The 20,281-nt window shown below is 44.1% G+C and overlaps 1 protein-coding gene across 1 annotated transcript; it reads left to right on the top strand.

Moving 5' to 3' along the window:
• Positions 1–2,772: 2,772 nt before the first annotated feature.
• LOC106564890 (caspase recruitment domain-containing protein 14) lies at positions 2,773–18,452 on the top strand. Its single transcript, XM_014131380.2, has 20 exons — positions 2,773–4,652; positions 6,378–6,515; positions 6,826–7,151; positions 9,364–9,522; positions 9,709–9,828; positions 9,982–10,107; positions 10,696–10,776; positions 10,907–11,035; positions 11,153–11,256; positions 12,012–12,058; positions 12,409–12,472; positions 12,855–13,071; positions 13,235–13,361; positions 14,164–14,398; positions 14,695–14,758; positions 15,002–15,107; positions 15,521–15,685; positions 15,930–16,048; positions 16,273–16,391; positions 16,617–18,452. The coding sequence occupies exons 1-20, from the start codon at positions 4,439–4,441 to the stop codon at positions 16,822–16,824; spliced, it is 2,868 nt and encodes a 955-aa protein (XP_013986855.2). The 5' UTR covers positions 2,773–4,438; the 3' UTR covers positions 16,825–18,452.
• Positions 18,453–20,281: the final 1,829 nt, after the last annotated feature.

Raw genomic sequence — 20,281 nt, 5'->3', positions numbered from 1 at the left:
CTGTGTGTGGAGTACAGGTGATCTAGAATTATTTTCTCTCTGGTTGCACATTTAACATGTTGATAGAAATTAGGTAGAACTGATTTAAGTTTCCTAGCATTAAAGTCTCCGGCCACTAGGAGTGCCGCCTCTGGGTGTTGCGGTTTCCTGTTTGCTTATTTCCTTATACAGCTGACTTAGTGTGGTCTTAGTGCCAGCATCCATCTTTGGTGGTAAATAAACAGCCACGAGAAGTATAGCTGAAAACTCTCTAGGCAGGTAGTGTGGTCTGCAATTTATCACGAGATACTCTACTTCAGGCGAGCAAAATCTAGAGACTTCCTTAGATAATAACAAACAGAGAAACAACATTATGCAATGCCATTAAGCATCACTTAAAGGATCTGTCCATCAAAGTCAAATAATATTGGATAATTATCAATCACAATTGTCTGGTTCCCCCACCCAATAAGCAGTCGCTGACATCATAGTCAGGAAGTTGACCCAAATGGTCCCCTCTCTCCAGGGTTTTCTTTGTGAATCAACACCAGGCCCCTTTGGAATTTATTCTCTATTCAACTCTGGATATCTAATCCATTTATATAACTAGATTATCACCCTAATCTCATGCATTCCTGAAGTGCCTTTTGTCACAGTTTGGGGCTCCAGCAAGGGAAGGGAACTCCCAAACTGTTTGAAATTTTTTATTTATTTAACTAGGCAGGTCAGTTAAGGACAAATTCTTATTTACAATGACGGCCTAGGAACAGTGGGTTCCTAGGGGGCAGAACGACAGATTTTTACCTTGTCAGGTCAGGGATTCGATCTAGCAACCTTTCGGTTACTGGCCCAAAGCTCTAACCACTAGGCTACCTGCCGCTCCGAAGCTGTCCCTAAATCACTGATGATCTGGAACCAGGCCAGTCACGAATTACATTCCCCCTCTTTTCAACAGCTTTTGCTGTTATATATGTTTCACTGACAGATCAAAAAGTAGTTTGTGTACTTACTGTCAGAGAAACCTTTATTATAGGAATCTTTATTGTCAGTGATGGCTGATATTTAGAGGCTTGGCCTTAACACTCACATAGCTTTACCAGTGGCTTTGTTTGCCTGTTACATGACCGCTTAGGTGCTATTATAATACACACAATGAATTGAATTGGAAGGGTGAGAAGGCCAGGTTACACATTAGTGAGGCCACAGCCCTTCAGTTGGTACAGATCAGTATTAGCTGGTGGACCACCCACTAACCTGTTATGTTTCGTCCTAGGATGCGTCTCAATAGTCTATAAAGGCTTCCTTTCCTCGCATCCTCTTGCTCATCTGCTCTGATCTAAGGATGCATGATAGGTGAAAGCATATAGTGGATGCCTACTAGGAATTTGCTTTCAAATCAGTGAATTACAATTTTACAGCACAGGAACAGGAAATGTATTATTTTTCCATACTTTGGGTTTGATTGAATTTCTTCAGTAACAATTTACTTAAAGCATCCAGGTATAATTCTTTATAACTATCATAAGTATGTTTAACCCTTTGTTATCTAACAAGGCTTGTAATGTGTTTGCGTGTGACCTGTATTCGATGGCCTATAGCTGCACTTGCCATCTGGTCTAACAGGTATTGTCAACATAAGTACTTGGAGAGGTGTACATTAAGGCAGTCCAATTCTGATATTTTTTTCATCTAGTTGGTCTTTTGATCAATACCATCAGATCTTTTCACATCCAATATTTTTCAGAACTGATCTGACTTTATACCAGTCTAGTCAGGCTCATATATGGGCATCTGTCAGTGTTGATTGAGAAATCAGTCACGGTGGGGTGGATTCATATTGTTTCTCATAACTTCAACTTGTTGTTGATGGTTTCATTGGTTGTCACAAAAACAACATCCTAGTTCCATTGGTCTTTGGACTACTACACCCATGTATTGCACACACAGTGTCTAGGCTACTTTACAGTAGACCGTAGGGAAGTAACTCAATGGAATGAATATGATTTTGAAGGCGCAACTACTGATGTGTCATCTCAATGACCATTTGATTTTCCAGTAAAGTTATGACACCATTGCAAATGTAATATATTTAAATAGCAACAAGGATTCCACATTATTCAAATGCCTTTTCCATGTGACATCTCATGAACTAAAAATTTATACACTATATATACAAAAGTATGTGGACACTCATTAAATTAGTGGATTTGGTTATTTCAGCCACACCCGATGCTGACAGGTGTATAAAATCAAGCACGCAGCCATGCCATCTCCATAGACAAACATTGGCAGTAGAATGGCCTTACTGAAGATCTCAGTGACTTTCAACGTGGCACCGTCATAGGATGCCACTTTTTCAACAAATCAGTTCGTCAAATTTCTGCCCTGGTTAACCGTAAGTGCTGTAATAGTGAAGTGAAAGTGGAAACGGCTCAGCTGCGAAGTGGTAGGCCACACAAACTCACAGAACGGGACCACAGAGTCCTGAAGTGCGTAGCATGTAAAAATTGTCTGTCCTCGGTTGCAACACTCACTACTGAGTTCCAAACTGCCTCTGGAAGCAACATCAGGAAGCTTCATGAAATGGGTTTCCTTGGCCGAGCAGCCATTTTTCATGGTTCGGGCTAAGCCCTTTAGTTCTAGTGAAGGGAAATCTTAACGCTACAGCATACAATGACATTCTAAACGATGCTGTGCTTCCAACTTTGTGGCAACAGTTTGGGGAAGGCTCTTTCCTGTTTCAGCATGACAATGCCCACGTGCACAAAGCGAGGTCCATACAGAAATGGTTTGTCGAGATCGGTGTGGAAAAACTTGACTGGCCTGTATATAGCCCTGACCTCAACCCCATCGAACACCTTTGGGATGTACCCAGGCCTAATTGCACAACATCAGTGCTCCACCTCACTATTGCTTTTCTGGCTGAATGGAAGCAAGTCCCTGCAGCAATGTTCCAACATCTAGTGGAAAGCCTTCCCAGAAGAGTGGAGGCTGTTATAGCAGCAAAGGAGGACCAACTCCATATTAATGCCCATGATTTCAGAATGAAATGGTCGACGAGCAGGTGTCCACATGCCTTTCGGTCATGTAGTGTAAGTTCCAACCACAGCCTTTTTATATTCACTTTCCCAAGGAATAACCCAATGGCCCTAGGAATGTTACCAGGAACAAGCTTCATGTTTTTTGTTTGTTTATTTTTTAGGCTATAGTCCATCAGTAATAATCCAAATTTGTTATTTTTTGATTGGTTGGTTAGTAACTTTGTACGATTAGTCGGTTTAGTTGTCCTCCTCGCCCATGCGCTGTCATTGGTGGGAGGAGCGCTGCTCGCACCAGTAGTAGTTCATGGTGATTATACATAGGCTATACCTGCAACTCCAAAGAAATGGTAAATGCTTTTGTACATATTATAAGAAGTCATTTTACGCTCTAAGTAGGCCTGTGTGTATTTTACTTTAAATATATGCGTGTGAATTGTACTCAGTTCCTGAAATCCCTCATGGTTATTCAGTAATATCTCTGTATTCCTGTTTCTCAGTATTTCCTCCATGCATTTGCCAGTTTTGTAGCCAACTTGAATACATACTATCGTGTACAGACCAAAGTCAAATAAGATGTAGCCTACCCTTTGTATCTAGGGTTTTGTTATTATAGACAAACTTTGGCATAGTATTAGTTTACTAGGCAACATGTGGTAATAACAGTCACGTATGGTAACAACACAATACCAAGCATGTATACAGGTGGTACATTTCCAGTGAATATCCCCTCTCTTGATCTATTGTTGATGTTGTCTGCCAAGATGAAATCTTGTCAGTTTGTTTAGTCACACGCAATATCTCACAGCACTGAAGAAGATACTATTTGACGAAACTTGGGTGAACTACGCGTCTTGCTAGAGATCCGGCATTTACAAAATGACACTGGCGGCCCACGGCGGGAGCTATAGAAATTGGCATGAATTAAAGAATGAATGAATGAATGTGAGGTTCATTCTGTAACTTTATGACAGTGGTTGTGAATCATAAAGATACAGAATTATTCATTCATATGACGTGGCCCCATTCAACAAATATGTCTTCAGTAATAAAGAGCATGGAGGAAGGCAAGTAGCTTTGCAAAAGGTACATTAGGCCTACATCAGTGAAGCACAGGAGGTAAGGCACAATATGATGTTTACTGTGAAATGTACACATCTTCAGGGCTCGGCGTGGGCACTGATTGACTGAGGTTTATGTTTCTTGTCTTTCAGGTTATCTCACACACACCCTTCCTTGCATTGACGCCTACACCAGCCGGGCGTGGAGTCCCTGTTTCTCTGACAGTTAGCTTTTTTCCCAGCATCGGACAGCAATAATACTAGGTGTGTGTGATTAAATGTGTGTGTGTGTTCAGTGACCGCGTCCGCCTGCGACACTCACTCGAAGTGTGTCGCCTCACACACACGCCGGCACTCACCATGGCAGCGGAATGTGTTCCGGAGGGGCCCGACCTTAAGGAGATGAGTGAGGAAGATGTATGGGAGCTGATCAACGACAACCGTCATCGTATCTCCCTGGGTGTGAAACCATGTATGTTGATCCCATACCTGCGCCAGGCCAGGGTCCTCACAGAGATGGATGAAGACGAGATCCTCTCCTGCCTCAAGCTCAACAACAGCTCCATGAGGACCAGTAAGACTTCTATTCTATTCGTTTCTATGATTTTCTATTGTATTAGTTTAGATTTTCTTCTGTTGTACGCTCTTTGTATTTTTTTCTAGTCTGTTTAATTCTATTCCATTCTATCAATGTTGAGTTTTTTTTTTCACTTGGTTTTGTTTATACATTTCTTTGGTAAGTAGAGGCCTTGTCCCAGCCAGAACGGCCCATATGAGCAGGAGCCTATGTCCTGTTTCTGTAGCACGAGGGCAGCCTGATGGGCAATACACCCCCTGGGCAGGACACTAGTGGCACAGGGCCTTACCAGCAATCCATCTCCTTAATTCTGAGTCTCAAGCAGAGAGGCATCAGGTCCCATTTGTAGAGTCTTTGGTATGAATAGACCAGGAACCGACCATCCAACCTTGCAATCTCAGGGTGGACACTTTAACCACAAGGCCACTGTATAGGGTGTCCGCCTACTCTGCCCAGCTTTGGTGAGGAAATTTTACTTCCTTATGTTATGAAATACATTTTACCAAGACAAATATGATTATATATGTTCTGAATCGTTCTTTCTCTAACATGTCATTAGCATTACTTTTTTTTGAAGTTGGATTTCGTAACCTAATAGATCCGTTAATAAGCACCGAGCTCTGTTGACATAGCAGTGCAGGTTTGTAACAACTTTTGAGGATTTTACATTTTGCGGTCGTCATCTTCAAAGTTGTTTCCGCGGGTCAGGAAAAAGTCAAATTAGCATTACACAAGCTGAATTAAATGTAAAAGGATTTGAAAATACAAATCTTTGTATGCACTCAGTGTTCCGTTGACATTTCACAGGGATACGCGTGTTTTTTTTTTATCTTTGAAAAAGGACAGTAATTTCGAATGAATATGAAAAGCGTATACAGAAATATGAAAATACTATAGTACATGTCATGTCTCAAAATCGATATCCATCTTATCTATTGTTTTATTTGCTGCAGATTTAAGGAGAAAGGTGACGAGTGAACCTGTCAGGTAGCCAGTACCCTTAATTCTTGCACAGAATCCAGTTTAGCTGACATGATGCGAAAACATTTTTTTTCTCCAGATTTTTGACCACTTTTTTTTCTGGCCTCCATTGATTTAGTCATCCTAACTCTGGCCATCCTAAAAGGGAAGAACTCCAATAACTTTTAAACGGATTGTGTATATGTACCGTTCAGAGGGTGAATGGGCAAGACAAAAGATTTAAGTGCCTTTGAAGGGGGTATGGTAGTAGTGAGTTGACACAAACAGGTGCACCGGTTGGTGTTAAGAACTGCACCCCGCTGGGTTTTTCAAGTTCAACAGTTTCCTGTGTGTATCAAGAATGGTCCACCACCCAAAGGACATCCAGCCAACCTGACACAACTGTGGGAAACATTGAAGTCAACATGGGCCGGCTTTTGACACCTTCTAGAGTCCATGCCCTGACAAATTGAGGCAAAAGAGGGTGCAACTCAATATTAGGTGTTCCTAATGTTTTGTGCACTCAGTGTATATCTACGCACTTGAGCATGTCTTATAACTGGTGATGAAAATTAGTTCTGTGATTCATAAATGTTTTTAACTCAACATGTCCATATTTTAATAGTGTCTGTCCCTATAAAACTACTACATTAATGAGGAAATACAACAGTACATTTTTATGAATAAGTCCATAAAACAGTCCATCTTCGTGTTTGATTTACGTTGTGCACGTCGTCCTATTTAACCCTTTGTCTTCTTTAGGTCACATGCTGGACCTGCTGCGTATCCAGGGGAGGAACGGCGCAATGGCCCTGCTGGAGAGCCTGATGATCCACTACCCCACCATCTACACCCAGGTCACAGGCCGCAAGCCCAGCACCGTGCCCTCTGGCTTCAGTGGTGAGTAGCACACAACACATGACCTGTTTCCCATCTGGCTCATTGAGGCCATGTGTTAAGGAGAGGGGCGGGTACCTTGTGTGAAGAATGATGGCTCTTTTTTAATTTGTCCTGGTTGCTTGAAAACCAGTACAATGTGTTCATTCTATTCATCAGTAAACCGTATTCTAAATATAAAGTATTCATATAATCCCCATTGGAGTAAATCATTTGGTAAAAATATTTGGTGGGAAATTATACATAGTCCAATCAGTAGTCCTGGGTTAGCAGAAGGCTGTAGTGTGTCCATCCTAATCTGATTTCCTCCCAGGCCTGATTAAGTACTCGGACTTGACAGAGTACCTGGTCAAAGCCTTGACAGGGATGCAGAAGGAGCTGAAGGAGGCTCGGCAGGAGGCCAGTCGGCTGGGGTCACGTTGCACCTCCCTGGAGGCGCAGCTAGGTCAGACTCTGGAGCGGCAGGAGGAGTCTCGCCGTCTTAAGGCCGACCATGGCCGCATGAGGAAGCACTTGGCTGCCGCGCACCACGACATCTTGAAGCTGAAGGACGAGAAGTGTGGCCTGTATGCGCGGTACACGGCCGTCATCGAGGAGAGGTCGGCCGCCAACATCCACTGTAGCGACCTCAACCTGCAGGTCAGGGTTAAAGGGTTAGCTGTGTGATATTCCGGAGTGGTGATGACTGCACTGCGTTACATGAAGTGATAAGTTACGGTATTTACAGGGTTGACCAAAAGTATGGTACATTTACATATACGTCATTTAGCAGACGCTCTTATCCAGAGCGACTTACAAATTGGTGCATTCACCATATGATATCCAGTGGAACAACCACTTTACAATAGTACATCTATATATTTTTTGGGGGGGAGGGTGGGGGGGGGTTAGAAGGATTACTTAATCCTATCCCAGGTATTCCTTAAAGAGGTGGGGTTTCAGGTGTCTCCGGAAGGTGGTGATTGACTCCGCTGTCCTGGCGTCGTGAGGGAGCTTGTTCCACCATTGGGGTGCCAGAGCAGCGAACAGTTTTGACTGGGCTGAGCGGGAACTGTGCTTCCGCAGAGGTAGGGAGGCGAGCAGGCCAGAGGTGGATGAACGCAGTGCCCTTCTTTGGGTGTAGGGCCTGATCAGAGCCTGAAGGTACGGAGGTGCCGTTCCCCTCACAGCTCCGTAGGCAAGCACCATGGTCTTGTAGCAGATGCGAGCTTCAACTGGAAGCCAATGGAGTGTGCGGAGGAGTGGGGTGACGTGAGAGAACTTGGGAAGGTTGAACACCAGACAGGCTGCGGCGTTCTGGATGAGTTGTAGGGGTTTAATGGCACAGGCAGGGAGCCCCGCCAACAGCGAGTTACAGTAATCCAGGCGGGAGATGACAAGTGCCTGAATTAGGACCTGCGCCGCTTCCTGTGTAAGGCAGGGTCGTACTCTGCGAATGTTGTAGAGCATGTACCTACAGGATTGGGTCACCGCCTTGATGTTAGCGGAGAATGACAGGGTGTTGTCCAGGGTCACACCAAGGCTCTTAGCACTCTGGGAGGAGGACACAATGGAGTTGTCAACCGTGATGGCGAAATCATGGAACGGGCAGTCCTTCCCCGGGAGGAAGAGCAGCTCCATCTTGCCGAGGTTCAGCTTGAGGTGGTGAACCGTCATCCACACTGATATGTCTGCCAGACATGCAGAGATGCGATTCGCCACCTGGTTATCAGAAGGGGGAAAGGAGAAGATTAATTGTGTGTCGTCTGTGTAGCAATGATAGGAGAGACCATGTGAGGATATGACAGAGCCAAGTGACTTGGTGTATAGCGAGAATAGGAGAGGGCCTAGAACTGAGCCCTGGGGGACACCAGTGGTGAGAGCACGTGGTGCGGAGACGGATTCTCGCCACGCCACCAGGTAGGAGCTACCTGTCAGGTAGGACGCAATCCAAGAGTGAGCCGCGCCGGAGATACCCAACTCGGAGAGGGTGGAGAGGAGGATCTGATGGTTCACAGTATCAAAGGCAGCAGATAGGTCTAGAAGGATGAGAGCAGAGGAGAGAGAGTTAGCTTTAGCAGTGCGGAGAGCTTCCGTGACACAGAGAAGAGCAGTCTCAGTTGAATGACCAGTCTTGAAACCTGACTGATTTGGATCAAGAAGGTCATTGTGAGAGAGATAGCAAGAGAGCTGGCCAAGGACGGCACGCTCAAGATTTTTGGAGAGGAAAGAAAGAAGGGATACTGGTCTGTAGTTGTTGACATCGGAGGGATCGAGTGTAGGTTTTTTGAGAAGGGGTGCAACTCTCGCTCTCTTGAAGACGGATGGGACGTAGCCAGCGGTCAAGGATGAGTTGATGAGCGAGGTGAGGTAAGGGAGAATTGGTCAAGTTGATTGAACTAATAACAGCATTATTTTGGTGTAGAAACGTGTTAAAGCTCCTTCGGCATCCCTGTCCACATTGTACATTTTGTTGTATATGTCTGTTACTCAAAAGGAATTCAATTCAAAAAGCTGGAATCCTTAATGGTGAATTTGCCATGTCTGTTTGCGATATTACAACAACAAAGAAGTTACTGCAAACAACAAACAGTTTTTTTCCCCCCTCGGACATCATTGCATATGTACCACACTTTTAAAAACATTTTTACATGATGCTCCCCAGCTCTGTTTCGTCAACAAAACAATAACAACAACCATGGGGCGGACAGTGGCACTGGTTCCCCTACTGCGGATTCCATCTTTAAGAGATACATTTCATTTACTGTAAGAAACAACAAGGGACAACAGAAAACATGTTGAAGCAACTGTGGTCAAATACTGCGGTCACAGTATTTGTGACAGTAGTCTTCTGTTTTTCTATGATGGGCAGGTATATCAGCTTCAGTTTGAGCTGCGCAAAGCCCAGACAGAGAGGGACTTTGAGAGGCAGCGCTCGCTCAAGTGCCCCAGCCCCAGCGAGACGCAGAAACTGCAGGACGAGATTAGCGCTCTGCGCAGGCAGCTACTGGTGCCCGAGAAATACTCCCCGGTGAGTGAGGAGGACACAAGCTCAGACTTCCACAAACAAACTAGAATTTCTCAGACACACTGTGGTTCTGACTATTGTCACTTCCTCTTGTCTTCCTGTTTCTCTCACTATCCCTCTACCCTTTATTTTTCTCAAATTTTCTATCCCCCGTTCTCTGTATCCTTACACTCCCCTCTCTCTCTTCAGGCACGCGAGGATATCCTTGCCCAAGACCTGGTTGAGGTGAGGGATGGCCATATGGAGCTTGCTGAGCAGCTCAGGTGCTACAGAGAGGAGAATGAGCAGCTGATCCGCGAGAGGCAGGAGGTGTGTGTGTCTAGGAGATTGTGAACAACCCTTTTGAGTTGGCCATTTTATTCAACAGCAAATAATCTGCTGAAAGGCAATATGCTTTGTGTTACACGGTACATTTTAGAGTGGCCAAACTCTAAACCACTGCGTGGGTGTGTTTGCTCTTAGATGGAGGAACATAAGGAGTGTCTGGCGCTGCAGGTTCAGAAGCTGACTCTGGACTGTGAGATGTACCAGCAGAATGGTACTGTCAAACAGAGCCAACTGAGGGAGCTACAGACAGAGAGAGACCACGTAAGGAGCTATTACCTTATGGCATCATTGCTCATCCTAAAATCAATTATTGGAATGCCATACCTGTCTGTGTGTCCGCCAGCCTGTCAGTCTGTCCGCCAGCCTGTCAGTCTGTCTGCCTATATCCACCTGTTTGCATACTGACCTGCCTGCATGTCTGTCTTTGCTTGTCACTCCACATACACCGAGCGTAGAAAACATTAGGAACACCTGCTCTTTCCATGACATACACTGAGCAAGTGAATCCAGGTAAAAGCTATGATCCCTTATTGAGGTCACTTGTTAAATCCACATTAACCAGTGTAGATGAAGGGGAGGAGACAGGTTAAAGAAGGTTTTTGACGTCTTGAGACAACAGAGACATGCGTATGTGTGCCATTCAGAGGGTGAATGGGAAGACAAAAGGTTTCAGTGCCTTTGAACAGAGTATGGTAGTAGGTGCCAGGCGCGCCGGTTTGTGTCAAGAACTGCAACGCTGCTGGGGGGTTGCAACTCAATATCAGGAAGGTGTCCTTCATGTTTTGAACACACATTGTATGTATGTCTGTTTTATTGCCTCTTTATCTGTCTGTCTGTCTATCCCTCCAGGCGTGCCAGTCCAGGGACGAGGCCCAGGCCCAGATAGCCAGGAGCCTGGCTGAGAAGAACACGCTGCGCAGCGCACACACTGTATACATACACACACACACACACAAATGCACATTGTATACACACCCACGGACACTCCATACACGCATTAACATACAGAGCAGATTCTAAATGAGATACTAACGACTAACGTGTGTCTGTCTGTCTCCAGGAATGGAAGTTTAGCTGGGAGAGCCAGGGCTCCAGCAGTGACAGCCTCCCCTCCAGCCCCTCACCTCGTCCCCGCCTCCGCCGCATGCATGCAATTGGCCCCGATTCCATGAGGGGATGCAGTATAGAGGTGTGTGTGCCATGCAGGATTTGTATCAGTCATGTCAGCTGTTTATATCATCTGATTTGTCTTTAATGATTTGCATCATAGACTTGACTTCTGGTAATTATGTTTGTCTGTGTGTAGAGTGGCAATGTCCCTCCAGGTAGTGTCCGGTCCCAGAATGTGGAGCCTCCATGCCCAGAGACACTGCGGAAACGAGAAAAGACCCTATGGTGCGATCGAGACAGGTAAGGTGTGTGTGTGTGTGTGTTTTATACTCTGTGTATGTTTAAGACACAGTCTGACTCCTCATTCAGAACCAGTTGGACACTTACACAGTAGTACAGTTGGCATGCTTCCTTCTATATTCTGAGTGATGTGATGTCGCTGTCCAAAGTCCGCTTTTTTACCAGGAAGGTATGTTTACTCTGTGTTGCCGGGAAGAGCTTCATTTCAAGGCTTTTTCCCCCCAGCGTCCATAGCCCTTCTTTCTGTTCTAGTAACATGAGATCATTTCATTATAAAGGTAGATTTGATCTTCCTATAAACTATGTGGGGTCTCTCTGTCTGTGTCCCAAATGGCATTCTATTCCCTATATAGTACAGTAGGTCTGACCAGAGCAGCGGGGGTCCTGGTCAAAAGTAGTGCACTATATATAGGGATTAGGGTGCCATTGGAAACGCACCCTTTGTGGTCATATTTGATTGAGGATTCAGGTGTTATTTTTGGAACTAATTATAGGTTGTTTTCACAGATGAACGGCTGCCCATGTTCATGTTTGTTGTCATAGTTTTGTGTTTACAGTGAAGACAGTGTTCAAGGCCATGATGGCAATTCTGGATTTCTGCAGTACAACTCACCCAACCAGTTTATATGTCGTAGCATACATGATACCTAGAGAGGGAGGGAAGGAGAGGTTAGAGAGAGAGAGAGAGAACATAAGGACGAAATAAGAACACAGCATTTTTGTAAACAAGTGTTATTCCCTCTTCTTGTCCCTAGCTCGGAGACGGCTGAATGTGACAATGACTTTGTGTTCATCCCCAGTGGTACGTAACTGAATGAACTCCAACCTTTAACAACCTCTCACCTTACTGGGACTTAACAGCTTCTGTGTGTGCGTGTGTACTTTCAAGTGTGTTTGTGTGTGTGCATTTTTGTGCTTAAATACATGCATATAAGCGTGTGCTTCCGTGTTTGTCTTTGAGGGGAACACCCAGATGAGTCTTAATGAAAACAAATGGAAATGTTTTGGTTGGCCATTTACCGAACAGAGACGAAATTAGCCTCGGGTGAAGTTTGGATCCTGGCCTGGTAGGCTAGGTAACACATTAACAGTCGGGCGTTCTCTCTGTGTACACATTCTTGAACAGTCTCTTTTGTTTTATTTCATTTACAGGCAATGAGGTTGAGCAATCTGTTATGTCACCTACACTTTCCTGCCAAAGCAACAACAGTGATGGGTGAGGAACTTGAATTTACCTTGATGTACTGAAATCTATGGGATGTGCTCACATTCCCTACCTTGAATTGTTGCTGATGAGTGGAGGGAAGGCTAAAGCAAGCATAAGTACAGAGGAAGAAAGCCATTTAGCCTGCATATTGCAAGGAGATGGTATTATGATGATGACACATGAAAATGATTTGCTCCTATAGGGCGTCATTACCAAACTCAAAGCACCTCACGTACATCGTATGCATTTAACAATAATCTTGGTTAACCCGAAACTAAAATCACACGCATTTTGGTCAGATGCTCGATTGTTTCTAAACTTTCCGTAGTCTGTCCAGGATAGATTAATGTGACAATGAAATACTCTCATCTCCTCTCCATCTCAACCCCAGTCTCTCCAGGGCATCAGCCCCCCCGTTCCTGCTGCGCTCCCGGCCCCGGGCCATGCGCATCACGGGCCGAGTCCTGACCATCTCCTTCCAGGGGGAGGAGCTTCTGAGCCAGCTGCAGGTGGTGGGGGGTAACAAGACGGGCGTGTTTATCCACCAGGTCACTGAGGGCTCCGCCGCCAACACAGTGGGCATTAGTTCGGGGGCGCAAATACTGGAGGTGTGTGTTTGTGTCTGTGTCTCCACAACTCCAGTCTCCTATCTAGCACGCACCTGACAGATCGATTCATGGCAGCCATTTTGTGTCATAACTCCTCGCTCTTCTTTATAGTTTCTGTGAAGGCACTATAATTCTAATGGGTGTTTGTGCTACTGGGTTCCAGGTGAAGTATGAGCAGGCTCAGCAGGCTCTAAGAATGGTTCTGGAGGACTCCACCCTGGAAGAAGCCATTTGGGGTCTGGGGCAGGTCCGAGGCTTCTGCCACCTCTCCCTGAGGCCCAACCAAGATGGTGAGACCCTGGCCCTGTTAAAATATGAATATGTTATCACTACATTCAAATACAGTCTGGTTAAAATAATTCATACGTCATCACATTCAAATACCCTGCAAATACCCGGTGCAAATACTTGTAAAATGCATCCTTTCTTTCTCCCTTGCTTGACGTTATCCTTCTGATGTGACAGAATTGTATAAGCAAGGAGGTTCTTCAAAATGTTACCGTGACTTTAATGGAGTGTCAAATCGCCCAGATCAGGCACTAGAGAGAGAAAAATGTGTTCTTAGCTGATTAGAAATTTTTTTGTTTGACTAGTGTGTGTCTGTGGATCTCGTCACAAAAGTGCCTCATTCTCATGATTTAGGTTGAAAGTCGAGGGTTATCCGTTTCCTGTTTCATAGGTATTTAGGTTGACTGTTTGTTTTGAGGTAACATAGCAACATAGGGGTGAAAAACAGAGTGACATGCTGGGGACACTTAACCCATGACAACTTCAAAGTAGTCCATTTCAGCACCTGGCTAATATTCTTAACAACAACAAAGAGTGCTCTCTTGTTTTCTCACTGGAAAGCTATTGGCATGCACAAGTACCATTCTCTATGTAATGTGTATCACTAAGAATAATCACATGAAACAGGTGAAGTTATGCTTCCACTTGATATTTCATAAATATGCTATTTTAATGTTTCTGTATTCAAGTTGGTTGGTCGTGTGTGTGTGTGTGTGTGTATATATCACACCTGTTACATTGGTGCCGTGACCCAGATCTGTCACAGTCATAATCCTCTATGGTTCCTCCCCTTTTCTCTCTCAGCCTATAAGAAGCTCCTGCTGCAGAGTGGCGAGGCCATGTCAGGTGACTCCTTCTATGTGCGTGTCAACATGTCGTTAACCGGGGGCTCGCAGGACACTCTGACCGTTTCCTGTAACGACATCCTCCACGTCACATGCACCCGACCAGCGGGCACTGACTGCTCCTGGAGGGCCAGCCACGTCCACCCTTGCCAACTGCTGGACCTCAAGACTGGCAACTTGCCCAACTACTACAGGTAGTAGGCCCAGTACCCACCATGGGGGCTTGGATTGTTGACATGGATTCTTTCTAGCCTAGCCTGGTTCCAGATCTGTTTGTGCGATCTTACCAACTCCTATGACCACTATAGCACAGACAGATCTGGGACTAGGCTATATCTATCCCCCTTGGAGAACTAACACCTACTACATCTAATCTATGTTTGATACAATGATGTACTGATAAGAATTACTGTAGGATTTGAATTGGCCAATACATAAATGACATGCTGTATAAATGATATTAGTGAAGATGTGTTCATTGTCATTGCAGGGCCCAACGCCTGCTGATCAGAGCCATCGAGGACATGAGCCTCCAACCCATGGCACTTAGAAAGGTAACATCATTCACTAGTTTCATAGTTTGCAGAACTACTCGGACCAAAATGCAACTCGCTTTAGGGTTCTGAGTTACAGCCAAGTGACAGTCCTTTCCCGCGAATGTGTTCCAAAAATGTTTGTTTTTGACGTTTCTAGAATGTGTTAACCGAATATTCACGAAGAAAAGGTTGTAGTCATGTGAATATCCCTCTGAACCGCTGTCAACGTTCGGGTTAACACATTGTTTGCTGGGTCCTCAGGCCCGGGACAAGCAGAAGACTGTGAGGATTGTCAGTACGGGGAGACAGGGGAGGAATCCTCTGTGGGTCTGTGTAGAAGACAGCAAGGACAAGAGCACTGGGCCAGGTATATATCAGATACAGTCAAAGCTGGATAGGAAGTCATTTTTGTACACAAGAATATACAAAACATAACAGAGCCAGAACCATAGAGGCCATATCATAAGACTATCCTCCATGTTGGAGCCAAACACTCCATCGAATTGTCAACATGGCACCCATTGAAGTTCTGCATCAAACCAAGTCTGCTAAACTGTGCATAAACATTGCTAAAGCAGGTTGGATTAACTCCAGCCCTATGATATTACCATACCTGTTAGGGCTGGGATGATACGGGTATCGCGGCAAGTATCGTGTTTTCATTTTTTCCAAGGAAACAGTATTGCGTTACTGGTATCGTCACATTTCTTATACCTGTAATAATGTCGCCTTAGTTATCGACCTGAACCCGGTGTGTCCTAATATTGTCCTCTGCTCTAGGGGATGCCTCTGCACCCAGAGGCTGTTTGACCCTCATGCCCTACACCCTGGTCACGCCCTACTTCCCACCCATCTGTCGTCCGGTCCTCCTGCTACCCACAATCCTCGGCCGTGTCCTGGATCAGAAGCTGGCCAAGTGGCAGGGCTTTCAGTTGTGTGAGCCAGGTTAGGGAGGAGTCTTTCTTTTTTTCTTTTTCTGATGTTTTTTTCTCTCTCTTCTCTTTTTTTTCTTTCATCCATCACTTGCCCGATGCCCAGAGCGGAATTCCAATGAGATGATCTAATATTTGCACAGTAGCGGAAGGTGATGTTAATGAAGATGCAAATCTTTGTTTTCCTCTGTACCTGCTGTCTCACCTTATCCTATACCCATCTTTCCCCCTCTCTCCCTCCCTCCCCCTATCCCCAGAGTTATTGAGTTCCAGTGAGCACGCTACCAGGCTGCAGAGGTCTGAGGTACTGGAGGAGTGTGAACAGGGGGGTCAGCGGTGTTACACCCTGCAGAGTGTTGAGAGGGTCATGAAGCAGGTGGGATAGTCGAAATGACAACACCGTATTTGACATACTGATATTAGAAGAAAAATAATGGTTTATGACTTACTGGAACCGTTTTCCACAAACGTCACAAAAAGAACCAATAATGCCTCCCTTATTTTCAGTGGCCCTGTTATTGATGTACCCTGTAATCCAGAAGAATCTGTGCAGCTTCTGTATTGACCGTACCGAAACTCTTCTCCTGTCTCTACTCTCAGGGTACCCACTGTGTGCTGCCTCTAGGTCTGGACTGTGTACGCCGCCTCCACAGGGCAGAGATCTTCCCCATCATCATCTTCATCGCCCAGTCCAAGTCCAGAGCAGCACGCAAACTCAAGTAGGCCATTGTGTGACTTTTGATATGAAATATGAATGGTAGCAATATTGTTCCATTCCCCCTCCTGCATGGTGTGTCTTTGTGTTTATGTCTCATGTTCTCTCTCCCTCCATCTCGCCTTCTACCCTATTTGTCTTTATCTTCGCTCTCTCGCTCTCTCTCTATCGCTCTATTCATTCATCGCTCTTGTTTTTTCCCCCCCTGCCTCCTCCCCCTCTTGCCCAGGTCTAAGGTGCAGTGTCTGGGCTGGTCTGAGGAGCAGCTGCTGGAGTGTTCTCGCAGCGAGGAGTCCCTGCTGGACAAGCTGCCCTGCCTCTACCGCATCGTCAGCCCTGACTCATGGGACGACAAAACCACCCTGCTCACCACCCTGCATTCCATCATCTTGGAGGAGCAGAAGAAGATTGTGTGGGTGGAGCCTGATTTGTGGTGATTTTAAGGCATCAGAGGCATCAATGTGAAGTTTGTTGATGAGGTACTCGTGGCCAAATTGGTTGTCTTTGAATTCCAAATTTGTAAAATAAATTATTTAGTTCCAATAGGCATTACATACCTATTACATACCATTATGGGACAAGGGAAAATGGATTGTGTATGTGTACCTATGATAGCTACCTATACATATGAATTCTGTAATCAAGGTAGTATGAGGAGATGTACCTGCACTTTGGTTTAGCTTCATTAAGTTCTTGTCGTTTTTCCAACCTATATTTACTTGTATTGTTTTTGGGAATAGTTTTTCAATGATCTTTATCACAAAGATATGATCGTGTTATATACTGTGTATTGTATTATATACAGGGTTTCAACAAACCTGTTTAACCATAGTCGTTCCCAAGTCACACCTGAAATGTAATGTAGGAATTCCAGTCAGACTATGTTGACTAATTGTCAGACAGTTTTAAAGTTTCCATACAATGAGGGTTTTAATTACCTATTCTGAAGTGTGCAACTAAAAATAGGGTGAAATGTTATGATAGTAGGCATTATATGGATTTATGTTGGAACATGTTTTTAAAGCAGTGGTATTCAAAGTCTGGGTTAAGGACCCCTATTGGGGTCGCGGGGGAACTGCAGTGGGGCCGCAAAAATAAAATGTATAAGAAAATATAAAAATGAAGAGTACAGATTATTTTATTCGACAATATACAGAAAGATCAATATATAGAAAGATCATTTGAAAAAATGTAATTAAGTAAATGTATTTATTGATTTATTTTCATTTTGATAAGAGATTTAATAAATTGACGGTCATTTGATTTACAGATTTGAAGGACAAATGGGGTCCTCAGAAATGTTTTGAATACCACTTTTTTTAAAAGGGTGACCAAGTAACTGGTATTACATGAGATGACAACTCGTTGTATTTTACGATATATACGATGACTGTACACAGAGCTCAGGTATCATTGACCCTTAGTCACTCACTCTAGGAATGAGAACAAAGCTCAACTTCCTGTGCGGCGCTTAAGCCCTCCCACTCTCTTCCACCTACATCCTCTCTTTATGATCTTTCCCTGCCCTCCTAAATAACCACCAGGTACAGTATTAGGCGCTGCCCCTGAGCCAGCTGTCTAAAACCTGCTGATTGTGTTATGTCAGTTGTGCCATCATTTCTGGTAAGAATGTTTATGATACTTGTCATCATAGATATTAACAGATGGCGGTGGATTAGAGTTATGGCAGTACTTTTTTTATTTTGTGTAATTAAACATTTTTAAGATGTGTTTGTCTTGCCATCCGATTGTTGCAAAATGTGTTTACAGGTGGATTACAATCTTTTGGACACTGAATGGAAATAATACTATACAATATGTAATTATTTTGTAACTACATACATTTCATCATATTCCTTTCGTATTTGCACATTTATGAGAAAGCAAAGTCCTCAAGAAGAATATATGATTTGGTTTCTTCCAAATGTCATTAATTTTGTTAACACTTGCAATTAATTAGCATTTAAGCTTGAAGTGTGTTTGTGCAGGTACATTTTAACGGTTGATGCTCCAATGTAACCAGCAGAGGGGGCAAGATTAAAAGCTGAACGAAGGCAACCCGCAACATTTCTGTTTCTCCAATTTGTCAAACATACTGTATTTTGTAAATTATGTTATAGCCTATTACTTATCCAACGTTTAGGTAAAGCAACAATTATGCTTAACGTAAGAGCGTAGATAATTAGCGTCTTTAGGAATTGTTGACAACGTTACAACCCGTGTCTGAAAACACAGGTTAGTTAACAAGAAAATGAGTGTACCGTTATTTTAAAACTAGGTCATAGCAATAGACACCAACAACATGGACGTTCATAGCAAGATTTGTATCGAAATACTTTTGAGTTTGGCTGAATAAAGTGTCTACAGTAGTATTTGCAATGCAAATACTTCCTAATAGGTTTTATTTGGGGTGTCTTTGATTTGCCAAAATATCTATAGAGCAATGATGAAACTGAATGGAACAAGTGATATTTTTACAGACCTTTGGTTGCATTTAGACAGGAAGCCCAATTCTGATCTTTTTTTTCACTAATTGGTCTTTCAACCAATCAGATCAGCTATGAAGAAAATCTGATGTTGAAAGATCTGTTGTGATTGGCCAAAAGTCCAATCAGTGAAAAAAAGACCCGAACTGGGCTGCCTGTCTAAATGCAGCCTTTGAGGCCTACCATTCACTCTTTATCTCAAGGTGGGAGAGTGTGTAGGATCTTAATTAGATCACCCTGTTGCAGGAGAACCATCATGCAATGCAGGAAATGTAAAACTTGTAGTGTATTTGAGGTTTAAATAGTTTGTAATCTCCAGTAAGAAATCAGACTTGTTCTTCACTTACGAAAAATGTAGATACCCTACAAAAATGTACAGAAATTTTTATCCACATAATAATCCTTTCGCTGCAGGATTATTTTCCTGCTGTAGAAAACGGTCAAATTAAGCTCCGACACCTGCAGCATAAAATTGGAGATGCTTGCAGAACCGCTCGTTCATTTTTCTACCAGAATATATTAGACGTGTGCTAAATTACTTTATAATGATAAAAAATAGTCAATTGAAGTATTTTACAATTAACAAACCTCATGCCCACAACCTCTGGCGTATCACTCACATTGTATGGGGTTTCTCACAAGATAAACATGTGATATGACATCATACTCTTAACTTTGGAGTTGGGAGTTATGAGTTTTCACCACTTTCAAATTTTGCCTCAAATTAACACTCAACTGTCAAATGTTGGTTTGGGTTTCCGGTGCATCGACTGCGTTCCTGCCTATAAATGTCAACGGCCACACGGGGGAGACAGAAAGAAATGAACAACAGTTGGTGGGAGTGGTTGAAAGAGAAAAAAAGATGAGGGAAGATTAAGAGTGAGTGGGAAATAGATTTGGGGATTTCGCCACAATGTGAAAACAGCACGTCTTTCCTATCTTGACGGGCATGTGGCAGACTGGGCAGGCGTTTCTCTGGCCGTATGTCAGAGTTGACCTCTCTGATATCTGTCTACTGGCAGGAAAACAGAAGACTGAATCAACGTCCCACTTTAGCTCTTGCGGTGATTATTGACTTGGCTGTTTATCTGTGAAGACTTCCACTGAATCAATTTACCCACTGGAAGACGGTTTTGGCTCCACCGGGGTCCAAAATCCCCTCCGGTTGCCGAGAAACCGCTCCAGTGATTTGTGTGATGTCAGAGTTCGTTAAAGACAGTGACATGCCTGCACTGTGAATGCAGCCAAGATCCTGCTATGGAGGGGAGAGGAGGAGGGGTTTGGCCACAGCCCACACACCCTATCCCCCATGCCTCTCACACACACACACACACTGTCTCCCTCGCTCACACATACACGTACACACACCATGCCTCACACACAGACACTCACACACACATACTGTCTT

This window comes from Salmo salar, chromosome ssa12 (assembly GCF_905237065.1).
Source record: "Salmo salar chromosome ssa12, Ssal_v3.1, whole genome shotgun sequence".
NCBI lineage: Eukaryota > Metazoa > Chordata > Actinopteri > Salmoniformes > Salmonidae > Salmo > Salmo salar.
This window is presented reverse-complemented; position numbering and strand designations above follow the sequence as displayed.